At 38.1% G+C, this 14,139-nt stretch overlaps 1 protein-coding gene across 14 annotated transcripts in view; it reads left to right on the top strand.

The window, feature by feature from the left end:
• Nucleotides 1–11,282, top strand: part of LOC130910624 (microtubule-associated protein tau-like) — a 49,371-nt gene extending 38,089 nt beyond the window's left edge. For 12 of the 14 annotated variants that reach the window (XM_057828152.1, XM_057828159.1, XM_057828165.1 and 9 more), the window contains 5 exons: nt 4,927–5,019; nt 5,317–5,409; nt 5,841–5,922; nt 6,002–6,114; nt 10,092–11,282. In XM_057828152.1, the coding sequence (XP_057684135.1) occupies nt 4,927–5,019; nt 5,317–5,409; nt 5,841–5,922; nt 6,002–6,114; nt 10,092–10,301 (591 nt within the window). In that variant the 3' untranslated portion in view covers nt 10,302–11,282. The remainder of the gene's footprint in view (nt 1–4,926; nt 5,020–5,316; nt 5,410–5,840; nt 5,923–6,001; nt 6,115–10,091) is intronic. The other 2 variants (XM_057828144.1, XM_057828100.1) reach the window with 1 other exon arrangement.
• The last annotated feature ends 2,857 nt before the right edge of the window (nt 11,283–14,139 follow it).

The raw sequence follows: 14,139 nt of genomic DNA, 5'->3' as shown, positions 1-14,139 counted from the left end.
GTGGCCCATTATGGAAATTATAGTGTTACCACGAGATATGAGTCTACTTTATTCTGTGACCACGGTTGTATCTTAAATAATCTTCACCTATTGAAATCGATGACAATGCAATTAACCCAGGGGCCGTTATAAACCTACCCCCCAAAAAATTGCAATGTGATTTGCAACTACTATTTGTACTACAGTGGTACCTCTACATACGAAGTTAATTCGTTCCAGGACCTTGTTTGTAAGTCAAAATGGTCGTATGTTGAGGAGGATTTTCCCATAAGAATACATTAAAATAGCATTACCGTAATTTTTTTTTCATAGTTTGGTTGGGGGTGCGATTTATACTCTGGAGTAATTTATGTGTGAAATTATTAATACATTGTTATATCATTTCAAATGTTATTTTGGTGTTTTGGAGTGACACTGATGGTTTGGTAAACTTTTTAGCATGTTCTTTATGTTATAGTTATCTGGATAACCCTTAATAGCTATGTATGTTACGTTCTTATTTCGTTGTCCGTGCATCATGTAACATTATCGTACTGTACACTAATTCAGCATGTTGTTCTCTATTGTATTTTTTTTTTAATGGCCTTTCAAGATGACATATCTGTTCTATGTGTTGGATTTTATCAAGTAAATTTCCCCCAAAAATGTGACTTATACTGCGGTGCAAGTTATATGTTTTTTTTTTTTCCTCTTCATTGCGCATTTTTGGGCTGGTGCGACTTATACTCAGGTGCAACTTATAGTCCGAAAAATAAGTAATTCGTTCCACAGCCCGAAAACCTACACTAAATTCTTAATAAATACTGATGTTACTATTGCAAATATCAATTACAAAGAGCAAAACAAATAAATTATTAATACAAATTGGAATAATAATATAACAATAATATTAATATTAATACCTGGAATAATGTAACAAACCGGGTTCTAATGTGGCAGATGTTTTTTGCTGTACCTGAACGCACCGCGTGGCTGACTTGACGGAGTGAGCCTTTTTACTTTCGTTTGGTTAATTTGCTGCGGGAGACACTAAGCGTGTTGTGTTGCACAAGTTGATGGAAAAAATTATTAGAAACCTGACGAAGCTGGCGATTTCTTTGGCAATATTACCACAATAATAAATACTACCTTAACTCATAAAGACTGGCGAACGGAGGAGGACCGCAGAGATCATAGACCGTCTACGGCTGTGTTCTTGAGCCGTATCGTGGATGCGCACTCCACGCTCATATTTTTCTATCATATCCATCTTCATGTCAATGGTAAGCATCAGTTTTTATCTCACCACCAGCATACATAGTTGGAACGCATGTTGATTTCTCTCACAAAATATGCCGTGCGTCCGTCTTGCGGGTAACTAAAGAGACTGCGGTGCTGTCATAGATCGTCGTATTTAGAGCATGTCGTCGGATGTAGGAAGAAATGGCGAGTCAAATTTTGCGTCCGATGTCGAAAAGATCGTGTGGCGAAGCGATCATATGTCGAGGTACTACTTTATATCTAATATTATAAATATAATATATATATATATATATATATATATATATATATATATATATATATATATATATATATATATATACAGTGCCTTGCAAAAGTATTCGGCCCCCTTGAACCTTGCAACCTTTCGCCACATTTCAGGCGGCTTCAAACATAAAGATATAAAATTTTAATTTTTTGTCAAGAATCAACAACAAGTGGGACACAATTGTGAAGTGGAACAAAATTTATTGGATAATTTAAACTTTTTTAACAAATAAAAAACTGAAAAGTGGGGCGTGCAATATTATTCGGCCCCCTTGCGTTAATACTTTGTAGCGCCACCTTTTGCTCCAATTACAGCTGCAAGTCGCTTGGGGTATGTTTCTATCAGTTTTGCACATCGAGAGACTGACATTCTTGCCCATTCTTCCTTGCAAAACAGCTCGAGCTCAGTGAGGTTGGATGGAGAGTGTTTGTGAACAGCAGTCTTCAGCTCTTTCCACAGATTCTCGATTGGATTCAGGTCTGGACTTTGACTTGGCCATTCTAACACCTGGATACGTTTATTTTTTAACCATTCCATTGTAGATTTGGCTTTATGTTTTGGATCATTGTCCTGTTGGAAGATAAATCTCCGTCCCAGTCTCAGGTCTTGTGCAGATACCAACAGGTTTTCTTCCAGAATGTTCCTGTATTTGGCTGCATCCATCTTCCCGTCAATTTTAACCATCTTCCCTGTCCCTGCTGAAGAAAAGCAGGCCCAAACCATGATGCTGCCACCACCATGTTTGACAGTGGGGATGGTGTGTTCAGGGTGATGAGCTGTGTTGCTTTTACACCAAACATATCGTTTTGCATTGTGGCCAAAAAGTTCCATTTTGGTTTCATCTGACCAGAGCACCTTCTTCCACATGTTTGGTGTGTCTCCCAGGTGGCTTGTGGCAAACTTTAAACGAGACTTTTTATGGATATCTTTGAGGAATGGCTTTCTTCTTGCCACTCTTCCATAAAGGCCAGATTTGTGCAGTGTACGACTGATTGTTGTCCTATGGACAGACTCTCCCACCTCAGCTGTAGATCTCTGCAGTTCATCCAGAGTGATCATGGGCCTCTTGGCTGCATCTCTGATCAGTTTTCTCCTTGTTTGAGAAGAAAGTTTGGAAGGACGGCCGGGTCTTGGTAGATTTGCAGTGGTCTGATTTCAATATGATGGCTTGCACAGTGCTCCTTGAGATGTTTAAAGCTTGGGAAATCTTTTTGTATCCTAATCCGGCTTTAAACTTCTCCACAACAGTAGCTCGGACCTGCCTGGTGTGTTCCTTGGTTTTCATAATGCTCTCTGCACTTTAAACAGAACCCTGAGACTATCACAGAGCAGGTGCATTTATACGGAGACTTGATTACACACATTTGGATTCTATTTATCATCATCGGTCATTTAGGACAACATTGGATCATTCAGAGATCCTCACTGAACTTCTGGAGTGAGTTTGCTGCACTGAAAGTAAAGGGGTCGAATAATATTGCACGCCCCACTTTTCAGTTTTTTATTTGTTAAAAAAGTTTAAATTATCCAATAAATGTTGTTCCACTTCACGATTGTGTCCCACTTGTTGATTCTTGACAAAAAAATTAAATTTCATATCTATATGTTTGAAGCCTGAAATTTGGCGAAAGGTTGCAAGATTCAAGGGGGGCGAATACTTTTGCAAGGCACTGTATATATATAAATGAATGTAAAGAATTTGGAAGTCTGTGAATCATGAACAATTTAATATAATTTTGTTTGTACCTCTGCTGTGCACTCCTTGGCCACCAGGGGGCTGTAACACAGTCAGCCATACACTCGTATATATGCAAAGATGCAAAACCTCAGTATGCTCCAGCGGTATTAGTAATTTTTTTGGGAAACTTTGTGTTTAAAGCAAGCTTTCCGAAGATACTCATGAGTCACATCATTTGTACCCCAAGGCACTACTAAAGTGTATGTTAAATTTCTTACCTAAATGGAACCTCGGACTTAAAGACTTGTAGGCTCTAATAAGCCACAATTGTTCTCTTTTACTAAAATATGTTATTAGAAACAAATTAAATATTGCCATTGATTTAAAAAATCTATAATATTTAGTACACGTTTTGACCTACGGAGGGCGCCATGTTTTAAGCGCGCAACGGAAGCTCGGGGTGATGACATAGATTGTCACTGTCACTCAACGAATACTACCAGGTTACTGCAATTCCTTCTACTTGGCGAGACGTCCAGCATGTGCTCATCGGTTAAAAGCGGCGAGTACTTACTATTTGTGTTTTTATTGAGTATTTTATTACCTTTTCATCACCTCAAAATACTTTTTGCATGTGTTTCCCTCTCATACTTTTAAGCATTGTGTTTTCTTGTGGTAGTTTTAAAGCAGATTGTTGATCTGTTGAACACATGACATAGTGTATTTAAACCACCCTTATTTGATATTACTATGTTTAAGTATTTTCTTATGGCATATTTAGTATGTTCTGTCCGTATGCATCCAAACAAAAAATGCTGAAAGTGCACGGTAGTACTTTGGGTGTCAAATTCGCCTCTTCTACGACGTTTTGCCGGTATAGCACATTTTGGCAGAAGACCGATTTTTTGTTTTTTTTTTCCGACTCGTCTCATCTCATCCAGTCTTTCCTGTTCATTTTGCGTTTGCTGTTCGTTTTGTGAAATATCGACAGAGCTGTCATGCTCATTAATGTTCCTCTCGGGTTCAAATTGAAAGGGTTGAACAGATGACATGTTTATGTGGTTAGAGTCATACTCTGGAAGACCGGCAGCGTAACTATGTGACGTCTCCGGCTCTCTGCCGTGCGACGTCAACAACAATGGCAACCAACTAGTTAAACTTAATTTTACAAATTGTATAAGAATGAAAACATCAAGAGGGGTTTCAATATCAACTCATAATAACGTTGGTCCTTTATGAACAGCAAGTGTTTCTGTCTGTGGATCCCTTTTATGTACATTAGTCAAAAAATGTATTCCGAAATGACAATTCGTCTTCGCTTTTCACAAATATCACCCCCCTCCCCCAACAAATCATTTGTTATTATAAGTGAAACAAATACAAGCAACATTCAATTACAGGGGCAATTATGTTATAAATGTAGCAATCATCATAAGGTCACCATACATTTATGTATTCATTTTAAATGGTCATAATTTTTTTATAGAGGGAAATCTAACATACAGCTCCTGAAAAAAATGAGTTTAAGAAAAAGCAATTTTTCCATCTTCCCTTACAAACTTCATACATTTAAGATGTATTACATCATTGATACGGTGCGACAGAAAAAAAGCATAACATGTTAACAATAAATGTAAAAATACATTAATTGCACACAACTAAATACACATCTGACATTGAGGCACACATAGTTTTTTTGTATTATTTCTTTTTGATCTAGGTGCAAATTTTAAGCGAGAAGGTGGACTTCAGTCATGTTCAGTCAAAGTGCGGCTCCAAGGATAATCTGAAGCACACGCCCAAAGGAGGCAATGTATGTACGGCTCTAACGCTTATTGGTCTCCTTCCTTTTTTGTTATGAGGGGTGGGGGGATAGGTTGCCTATTTGGCAGGTCGCATTTATTAATTTTTTAAATACTTTACTGAAATAGTGTGGTTTAAATAATCTGAGATGCCCACACTGTGATGAGAAAAATGGTGTTGAGGATTTTACTGTAAATGTGGCCTCTTTCACTGAAGCTTCTTTGAAAGCCCTACCTGTAGCACTTGGGCAATCGTTCTCTCTGCCGCTTGTCTTTACAAAAACAACAAAATACCTTGTCATTCCCAGGTCATGATTCCAAGTGTTAAACTGGACTATAGCCACGTCCAGGCGAAATGTGGCTCCCTGAATAAACTCCAGCATTCCCCAGGTGGAGGAAACGTGAGTTGACTCAACAGCAACAATAAAAAAAAAAGAATCTCAATGTCATGATGCTGGCTTGAATTTATTAGATATTGAACCTTGATTTTACACAATACATTTAGAACCTGATGATGCACTGTATTATTAAATGCTACATGGCATAAGGCTGCTTTCCAAGAGCTTGGCAGCATACAATAAAAAAAAGTACATGAATTCATATGTCGGATGTAAGTTTAAACAAAGCTCCACAAAGCTCGTTTTAGTCTTCGTTTGACGTTTGTGCTTTCGTGCCCTGGCATCGCCATCCCTTCTCTCAGTTGAGTATAAATTAATCTGAATTTATCCGCCTGTGTGCCGTGCTTATTCAGAGATCACCCCAGTATCATACTGCAGCTCTTTTTTCTCGCTGTAAACACAGAATGACATAGGCGTATTGCTTTTTCCTACAGGTTCAAATCCAGACCAACAAAATCGACTTAAGCCACATCACCTCCAAATGTGGTTCTATGTCAAACATCCGCCACAGGCCAGGTAAAGATAGTACATGATGAAAGGAAGTCATAAAGATAAAAAGAATGGCTTCTCAGTGGTCTTTTGCTGTCGTTCCTAGGTGGAGGCAACATCAAGATTGAGAATGTCAAACTGGACTTTAAAGACAAAGCTCAATCTAAGGTCGGCTCACTGGACAACGCCAGCCATACACCTGGAGGCGGGAATGTTATGGTAAAATATTGCATTTAATTTGAAATCCATTTTCCTGTGTGGATAAAAAAAGGCATCACGTTTTGTTTTGTTTCGTTTTGTTTTTCTTGCTGTGTAATACTGCTTTGGTGATGCAAAGCCAAGACTATGGCTGCGTTTCAATCGCGGTTTAAATGAGCCCTCGCTCACTTGCCCTAGCCACCGCCCCCCGAGGGAATCTCCGCCGCCATCTTAAGGGCCCTTCCATTTCCCAAAACAGCGAAGTGAACTTGATGAGATGGACCCTCAGAGGGCTCAGTGATTGAGTGAAAAACGATTGTCACTCCGGAGCTCCCTGTATCCCACAATGCAATGCAGTGGTACACGGAAAATATGTCCATGCGGTGGTGATAATGAAGCTCAAATACCGTTGGCTGCTGTCTTTTTACCACCAAAGAAGAAGAAAATGAATGGAGAAGCCAGCACGGTGTTTGAATTTGATACCAAACTGCCTTTGGAATTGTAAAATTTATCATTGTTGTTAATAAATAAAAATTAAAAAATTAGACTGTATGTGGCAATTATGTCAGGACGTATGGAATAACAGGAGTGCCTAAATAAAATAAAAAATAAATAAACATAAAGAGAAATAAATGAATAAGGACTAAAGTTACTTTTTTATTTACTTTCAATTTTGTTGGTAAGAAAAGGAAAAAACAATGACAATTTTTGTCATTGATGTTTCTATTTCTATTTTGCTTTTAACGAAAGGAATAGTCTGTCAATCAAATGGCGTTGGGAGGGGCTGAACTTAAACTTCAAATAGGTTAAATGTATTTGTACAACAAATCTGTTTACAGATTGTAAGGTATAGACAAATAAATAATCAAATGCCCAAATAAAATTTGATCCAAAACTTATAATTCTGATAATTCCCAGGTACCAACGTATTGCCGTCAAGCGCGGAATACTTCTCCGGCTTATTGACATGAGTTGCAGTATATTTTGTGCGATGTGGAATAATGGTGCCACCAGGGGGTGGCGAGGCCTGGCCACGGCTCCCCCCAATGAATTTGTTGGCTACCCCACTAGTCACCCCACTCGCCAGTATAATGTCAGATTGTAGTAGCTGCGGAACTCAAAATTTTGACTGGACTATTATGGACTATGTACATTAACACAATATAATAGTATACAATAAACAATATAACACCATCAACAAAAGTATATCAGAAGGTGTGTCTTGAAGTCTTTCTGACAATTTTCTACTGGCCTGTTTAATACTACAACATAGTAAAAACCTGAAAGTATAGCTTTTATATTTTGGTGTGCCACCCAGAGGTTTTAAGTGGCCCCATTTGGCCACCCCTATGGAGAATTTCTGGAGGCGCTACTGATTTGAAATAGGCAGTATAGCGCTACTCCAATACTTTGTGGTTGTCCCATGATTTTCTTGCCTGTGAGTGAACGAGGGCAGGTGTGTTCCATTTACGTCTTTCGCTCCCCCTCCGCCCACTTTCCCTCCACCCTCCAAGTGGCCTCAGTGTGACGTCATAGCAAGTGCTCAGGGCAAGTAAGCGAGGGCAACTCAAACCGTGATTGGAACGCAGCCTATGACTTTATATGCCAGAAAGATTTTTCTATGATATGATTTATAGGGGAGAGGGACGCAAATATGGTAAATTTGATTTTTTTTTTTTTTTTTAAAGTTCCCTTTTCAATCTTCATCATCCATTAGTAATGATTTGACACCATGTCCTCTTCATTTACCATAGATTTTTGACCAATTCATCTCTGTTGGACACTTCAACAGTCCACCGAGAAGTGTCATATAACATCGCTACTTCCTAATTCTGAGGGAGCCTTGCGGCTTTATTTCTGGTCAAGATTAAAAGTCTGCAGGTTTTTTTAGATAATATCATGTGAAAATTAGGGCTGTCAAAATTATCGCGTTAACGGGCGTTAATTTTTTGAATTACCGTAATTTCCTGAATATAAGGCGCCCCCGTGTATAATGCGCACCCCAAATTTACTTGTAAAATCTAGGGGAAATTATTGTACCCGTATATAACTCGAACCCTAATTTTAGCACCAATAAATAGAAGAATACAAGAAAACAGAGCTCGTGTACAGATACAGAAATGTCATTTTACTCACTAGTGAAACACAGCACAATCATAGCATATTGGTAGTTCAAAACATTACCATAAACTGACAATATTTACGGTAATAATATGATTTGACAACTTCTCCAACTTACCAGACTCTAGGAGAAAACAAAACAGATGTGACTTTTCTTTTAAAGGCTGCTGTGTAACTTGCTCATTTCATCATGATGAATAAATGTTTCTTCCATGGATTGATAGTGTAAAATGAAAGTGAGAACGTAAGTCGGAAATCCGAGAGAGCTCATCGCTGTCGACACTGTGACATATTGGTATTCTATGTTATGTTGTTCTATGTTGTGGCACTGGTGGATCCATGCTGCTGTATTGTCATATCTATGTTGTGATTGTCTCTGAGCCAGAGGGCCGCTGAGGCTAGACAAAAGACCGCCGCATTATAGCCGGACTGTCGGGATTTAAGTTCATTGAAAGCGAGAAATAAAACGTTGAACACGGCACTCGAAGTATTTAGTTTTTTTCAAGACAAGATAAAACAGACACGACTGTAACAATAGGAACTATTGCTATTTGGGTTAGTTGACGGACACACACAGGAAGTCTGTGTTGTTACGTTTGTTATGGTCCGAGTTGCGGAGCTGCAATAAACATTGACTCAAATGAGTTCAAGAAACTAAATTCTGTGCTTTATGAAGAGTGAAAAAAGCAGAATTTAACACAGACGAAATAATTCGGCCGATCAGAGTGAAGTATTACCGAAACAAAATGGTAACGACAGGTACCGTAATGGTCGGCAACGGATCGCCGCATACGTTTGTCCAACACAACGTGGCCGTGTCAATAAAAAAAAAAATCGGTTTATAAATATATATATATACTGTAGTATATATTTCTGTCTCCATCCATGTACCCGTTTATAATGCGCACCATGATTCTACATGTTGATTTTGGGAAGAAAAGTGCGTGTTTTATTCGAGAAATTACGGTAATCACGTTAAAATATTTGACGCATTTAATGCACATGCCCCGCTTAAACAGGTTAAAATGACAGCAAAGTGTCATTTCCACTTGTTACTTGTGTTTTTTGGTGTTTTGCCGCCCTCTGCTGGCGCTTGGGTGCGACTGATTTTTTGGGTTTCAGCAACATAATTATTATTGACATCAACAATGGCGAGCTACTAGTTTATTTTTTGATTGGAAATTTTACAAACTTTATTAAAACGAAAACATTAAGAGGGGTTTTAATATAAAATTTCTATAACTTGTACTAACATTTATCTTTTAAAAAGTACGAATCTTTCTATCCATGGATCGCTTTAACAGAATGTTAATAATGTTAATGCCATATTGTTGATTTATTGTGAAAATAAACAAATACAGTACTTATGTAGCGTATGTTGAATGTATATATCCATCTTGTGTATTATCTTTCCATTCCAACAATAATTTACAGAAAAATATGGCATATTTTATAGATGGTTTGAATTGCGATTAATTTCGATTAATTAATTTTTAAGCTGTAATTAACTCGATTAAAAATTTTAATCGTTTGACAGCCCTAGTGAAAATATATTAGATAAATTTGTGCAGTTTTGTTGGAACTCGTTAGTGTTACTTTATGTTATGGAAGGGAGCATGTCAGTCACAAGGATAAGTACAGTATTGCTGTGTCTCACACTACTAAGTGAACTCATCAGTTTAGTTATCACTGATGTATGTTATTGGCTTTCATTGTTAGATGGAATAGGCTCCAGCACCCATGTTGCGCTCGTTAGTTACTTTGATGAACATCTTTTAGAAAATTTAGTTGGACAGAAGGATTTTTTTTGGGGGGGGGGGGCTTGGCATCCAAGTGTACGTGTGCCCACGTTTGAACCCATGGCATGTCATTGTCAGATTGAGAGCCACAAGCTGACATTCCGGGAGTCCGCCAAAGCGCGGGTGGACCACGGTGCGGAAATCGTTGTCACCCACTCCCCAGGGCTGGAAATGGGAGGCACCTCGCCTCACTTGTCCTCTGCCGGCAGCCTAAATCTCCTGGAGTCGCCACAGCTTTCCACTCTGGCCCAAGATGTCACCGCCGCATTGGCAAAACAGGGTTTATGAGCCTCCCGCTTTGGGTATATCCCCCTTCCCAACAGATTCATTCAGTCAAAAATATCCAGTATTCACCCACAACTCACTCCGGACCCACCACAACTACAGTTCTGCTTTCCAGAGGGCTTTAAAGATTCTCCAATTATTGTTCGTCCTCTCACTTTACAAGTTACTGTTTTCTTCATTCATTGGACTTTTGTGTACTTGTTCAGAAGAGGGCATGTCTGCTAAAAGATTGTACAGTGATTTTTTTTTTTTTTTTTTAGCATTGCCACATTGCTCGTGCATGGGGACTACTCTTAAAGTCAACACAATTTTCAGCAATTTAGAAAACTGTTTGAAACTGTGACAAAAGAACTACTAGCTTCCAATCTGAAAGTTTGATGAGCATGTCTGTTAAAAGAAATGTGGCATTTCAAGTAAAAAGATGCTTTGTAGTAGTTTTTTGAAATGTGATGACCTGTTGGAAAATTTGTGTTTTAAGTGTTTTTATATTTCACTGTAGTTTTGTACGTTGACTATGGCTGCAGTCCTCTAATAGAGTTATTTTATTTCCTGTAAATGAAGCATTTTCTCTGCTTTGAATTGAGCATACTCATTATGTACTTTCATGAGGTCTTTTTGGAGGAGTGCGATTGTAAAGGCCCCTTGTATTCTAGTGGCCTTTCCTACGCTACAGAGACAAAGAAAAAAAAATTGAAGAGTGCTCTTGAGTAACATTGCATATAGGAAGCGTATGTGAGATTGAGTCAGACTGTTTTACAGAAATGAGGAGTGCATGGAACTCGTCTTGCGACCATAACAATAAATTCAGAACTGTTCTCGTGTTCTCAGCTCATTGTTGTGAAAGCCCCGCCCGGATGTCTGTCAGTTCCCCTCCAGTGTTTATCTTCAACTGTGTAAGTGTATTTAAAATATCATGTTTGCAATGTTGTCATGTGTTGCTCATGTGGAAAACAACGACAAGGGAAATAAAGAACACTGAAAGTAGTTCACGCTTGTATTTATTTGTGGCTACAGTGTGTTTCAGTGTGTATTTTACATCTGCATGTGCACTTGAGCAATAGGGTATAATGAGAACATTCAAAAATATTGTTAGCCACATTTAATTCTAAAATGCAGTGCATACATGGTATATGGATGGTATTACAGTAATCAGAATTATTATTATATAAAGATTATAATGATAGAAATGTTCATATATTTTTGGGGCGCCATTTGTAAAGCAGTACATGCTAAAAATTACGACATCATTTTCTCACATTTAGCGCCACACTGTGTTTAAAATGGTTTAAAATTTTTAGTCACTTTTTTTTTTGCACATTTACAACGCAATTTGGCAACTTAAATGTTTAGTTTTTAATAAGTTTTAGACTTGACTCTTTAAATCCAGAACTAAATATTTAACTTTAATCATAAATTTATATCCTATATCCTAAATGTTAAATCTGGAAACGGTTGGAACTAAATATTTAGCTTAATATGCAAATTAACATGACTTGAGACTGGAAGTAACAAAATAAAAGCTGGAGCAACTCAGACTGTCTGTTTACGTTGATTGAAAATGAATAAAACCTACTCAACCGTGGCAGTCGGTCGGCTTTTGGACATGAGTCATTGTGATTATAACAATATATAGCTAAAATACACATTTAGGAGAAAAGATTTAAAGAGTATTTTGTGTGCGCCAGCTTTTATTTTGTTACTTCCGGTCTCCAGTCATGTGAATTTGCATATTAATCTAAATATTTAGTTCCAACCGTTTCCAGATTTAACATTTAGGATGCAGGACATAAATTTAAGATTTAAATTAAATATGTAGTTCTGGAGTTAAACAATCAGGTCCAAAACTTTTTTTTTTTTTTTTAATATTTAAGTTACGAAATAATGTTTTAAATGTGCAAAAAAAAAAAAGTGACTGTAAAGATTTTACACCACATTTTAAACACTGTGTAGCGCTAAATGTGAGAAAATGTTGTCGTAATTTTCAGCATGCACTGCTTTACAAACGGCGCCCCATATATATTGACTCATAGGGAGTTGTTTAAGCTATATGAGATAAATATTTTATTCAGCTATCTTTTTAGTGCAATACATATAGAAAAGCACTGGCATGTTGTGTGAATTCTCAGTTCCTTTTTTCTCATTCAGCACCTGATTGAGCTGGATGGGCAGGGCCATACGACACACCTGTGGCACATTGGGAACGCTTAGTATTCAAGGACACCTATCACCATCTGCAAGTGTCGAACTATTGCTTGCTTCCTTACTTGCCTTGCTTACCGCTGTGTGTGCACAGTAAAAAACTAAGACATTTAATTATCTTCCCTATTATGTTATTGAACATCATATTTTTACTTTGTATCATTTTTCCCCCTAAAATGTAGTGGTTCCTTCAATCATTGGGTAGCGGCTTGTTTAAATCAATGGGTACCAGTTTGTTCCTTGGTGATTGGGACGCCTGGTGGTCGAAATGAAAATTATTTGTTCAGCTGCTTGACATGGAGAATGAAGATCTGAGTATCCGATTGATCGGAACAGTTTTAATGCATCACATGGGAGTATGACATAGGTCCATTGTGATCATTCAACGTACCTTGTTTATTAGCAGAAAGCAGCGAACAGGAAGGGGTTATGGGGAAACAAAAGAAAAGAGGAAGAGAGAGACAGAAAAAGCACAAACAACAACAACAAATACATTAAATGTCTACTCTAACTATGAATATGTTGGTTCTATCCTTAGCTAAAAGTGCTGGCCAAAAGTATTTGCACCCCTGCAATTCTGTCGAATAATACTCAATTTCTCCCAGAAAATGATTGCAATTACAAATGTTTTGGTAGTAATATCTTCATTTATTTTGCTTGCTATTAAAAAACACAAAAGAGAATGGGAAAAAAATTAAATCATTATCATTTTACACAAACCTCCAAAAATGGGCCAGACAAAAGTATTGGGACCCTTTGAAAAATAATGTGATGTTCCTTTAATTTGTGTAATTAACAGCCCCTGTTACTTACCTGTGGCACATATCAGGTGGTGGCAGAAACTAAATCACACTTGCACCTATTTAAAATGGATTAAAGGTTACACAACCTCTGTCCTGTGTCCTTGTGTGTACCACATCGAGCATGGAGAAGAGAAGACCAAAGAACTGTCTGAAGATTTGAGAAGCAAAATTGTGAGGAAGCATAGGCAATTTCAAGGCTACAAGTCCATCTCCAAAGACCTGAATGTTTCTGTGTGTACCGTGCGCAGTGTCATCAATAAGTGTATAGCCCGTGGCACTTGGGCTAACCTCCCTACATGTGGACGGAAAAGAATAATTGACGAGAGATTTGAATGAAAGATTGTGCGCATGGTGGGTAAAGAACCTTGACTAACTTTCAAACAAGTTCAAGCTGACCTGCATTCTGAGGGTACAACAGTGTCAACTCATACTATCTGCCGGCATCTAAATGAAAAGGGACTCTATGGTAGGATACCCAGGAAGACCCCACTTCTGACCCAGAAACATAAAAAAGTCAGGCTGGAGTTTGCCAAAACTTACCTGAGAAAGCCAAATACGTTTTGGAAGAATGTTCTCTGGTCAGATGAGACATAAGTAGAGCTTTTTAGGGAAAAGGCATCAACATCGAGTTTACAGGGAAAAAACAAGAGAACACGGTCCCCACAGTCAAACGTGGCGGAGGTTCCCTGATGTTTTGGGGTTGCTTTGCTTCCTCTGGCACTGGACTGCTTGACCAGGTGCATGGCATTATGAAGTCTGAAAACTACCAACAAATTTGCAGCATAATGTAGGGCCCAGTGTGAGAAAGCTGGGTCTCCTTTAGAGGTCATGGGTCTTCC

The sequence above is a fragment of the Corythoichthys intestinalis genome, chromosome 2, assembly GCF_030265065.1.
Source record: "Corythoichthys intestinalis isolate RoL2023-P3 chromosome 2, ASM3026506v1, whole genome shotgun sequence".
NCBI classification, from domain to species: domain Eukaryota; kingdom Metazoa; phylum Chordata; class Actinopteri; order Syngnathiformes; family Syngnathidae; genus Corythoichthys; species Corythoichthys intestinalis.
Note: the sequence above shows the minus strand (reverse complement) of the source record. Positions and strands in the feature narration are given on the sequence as shown.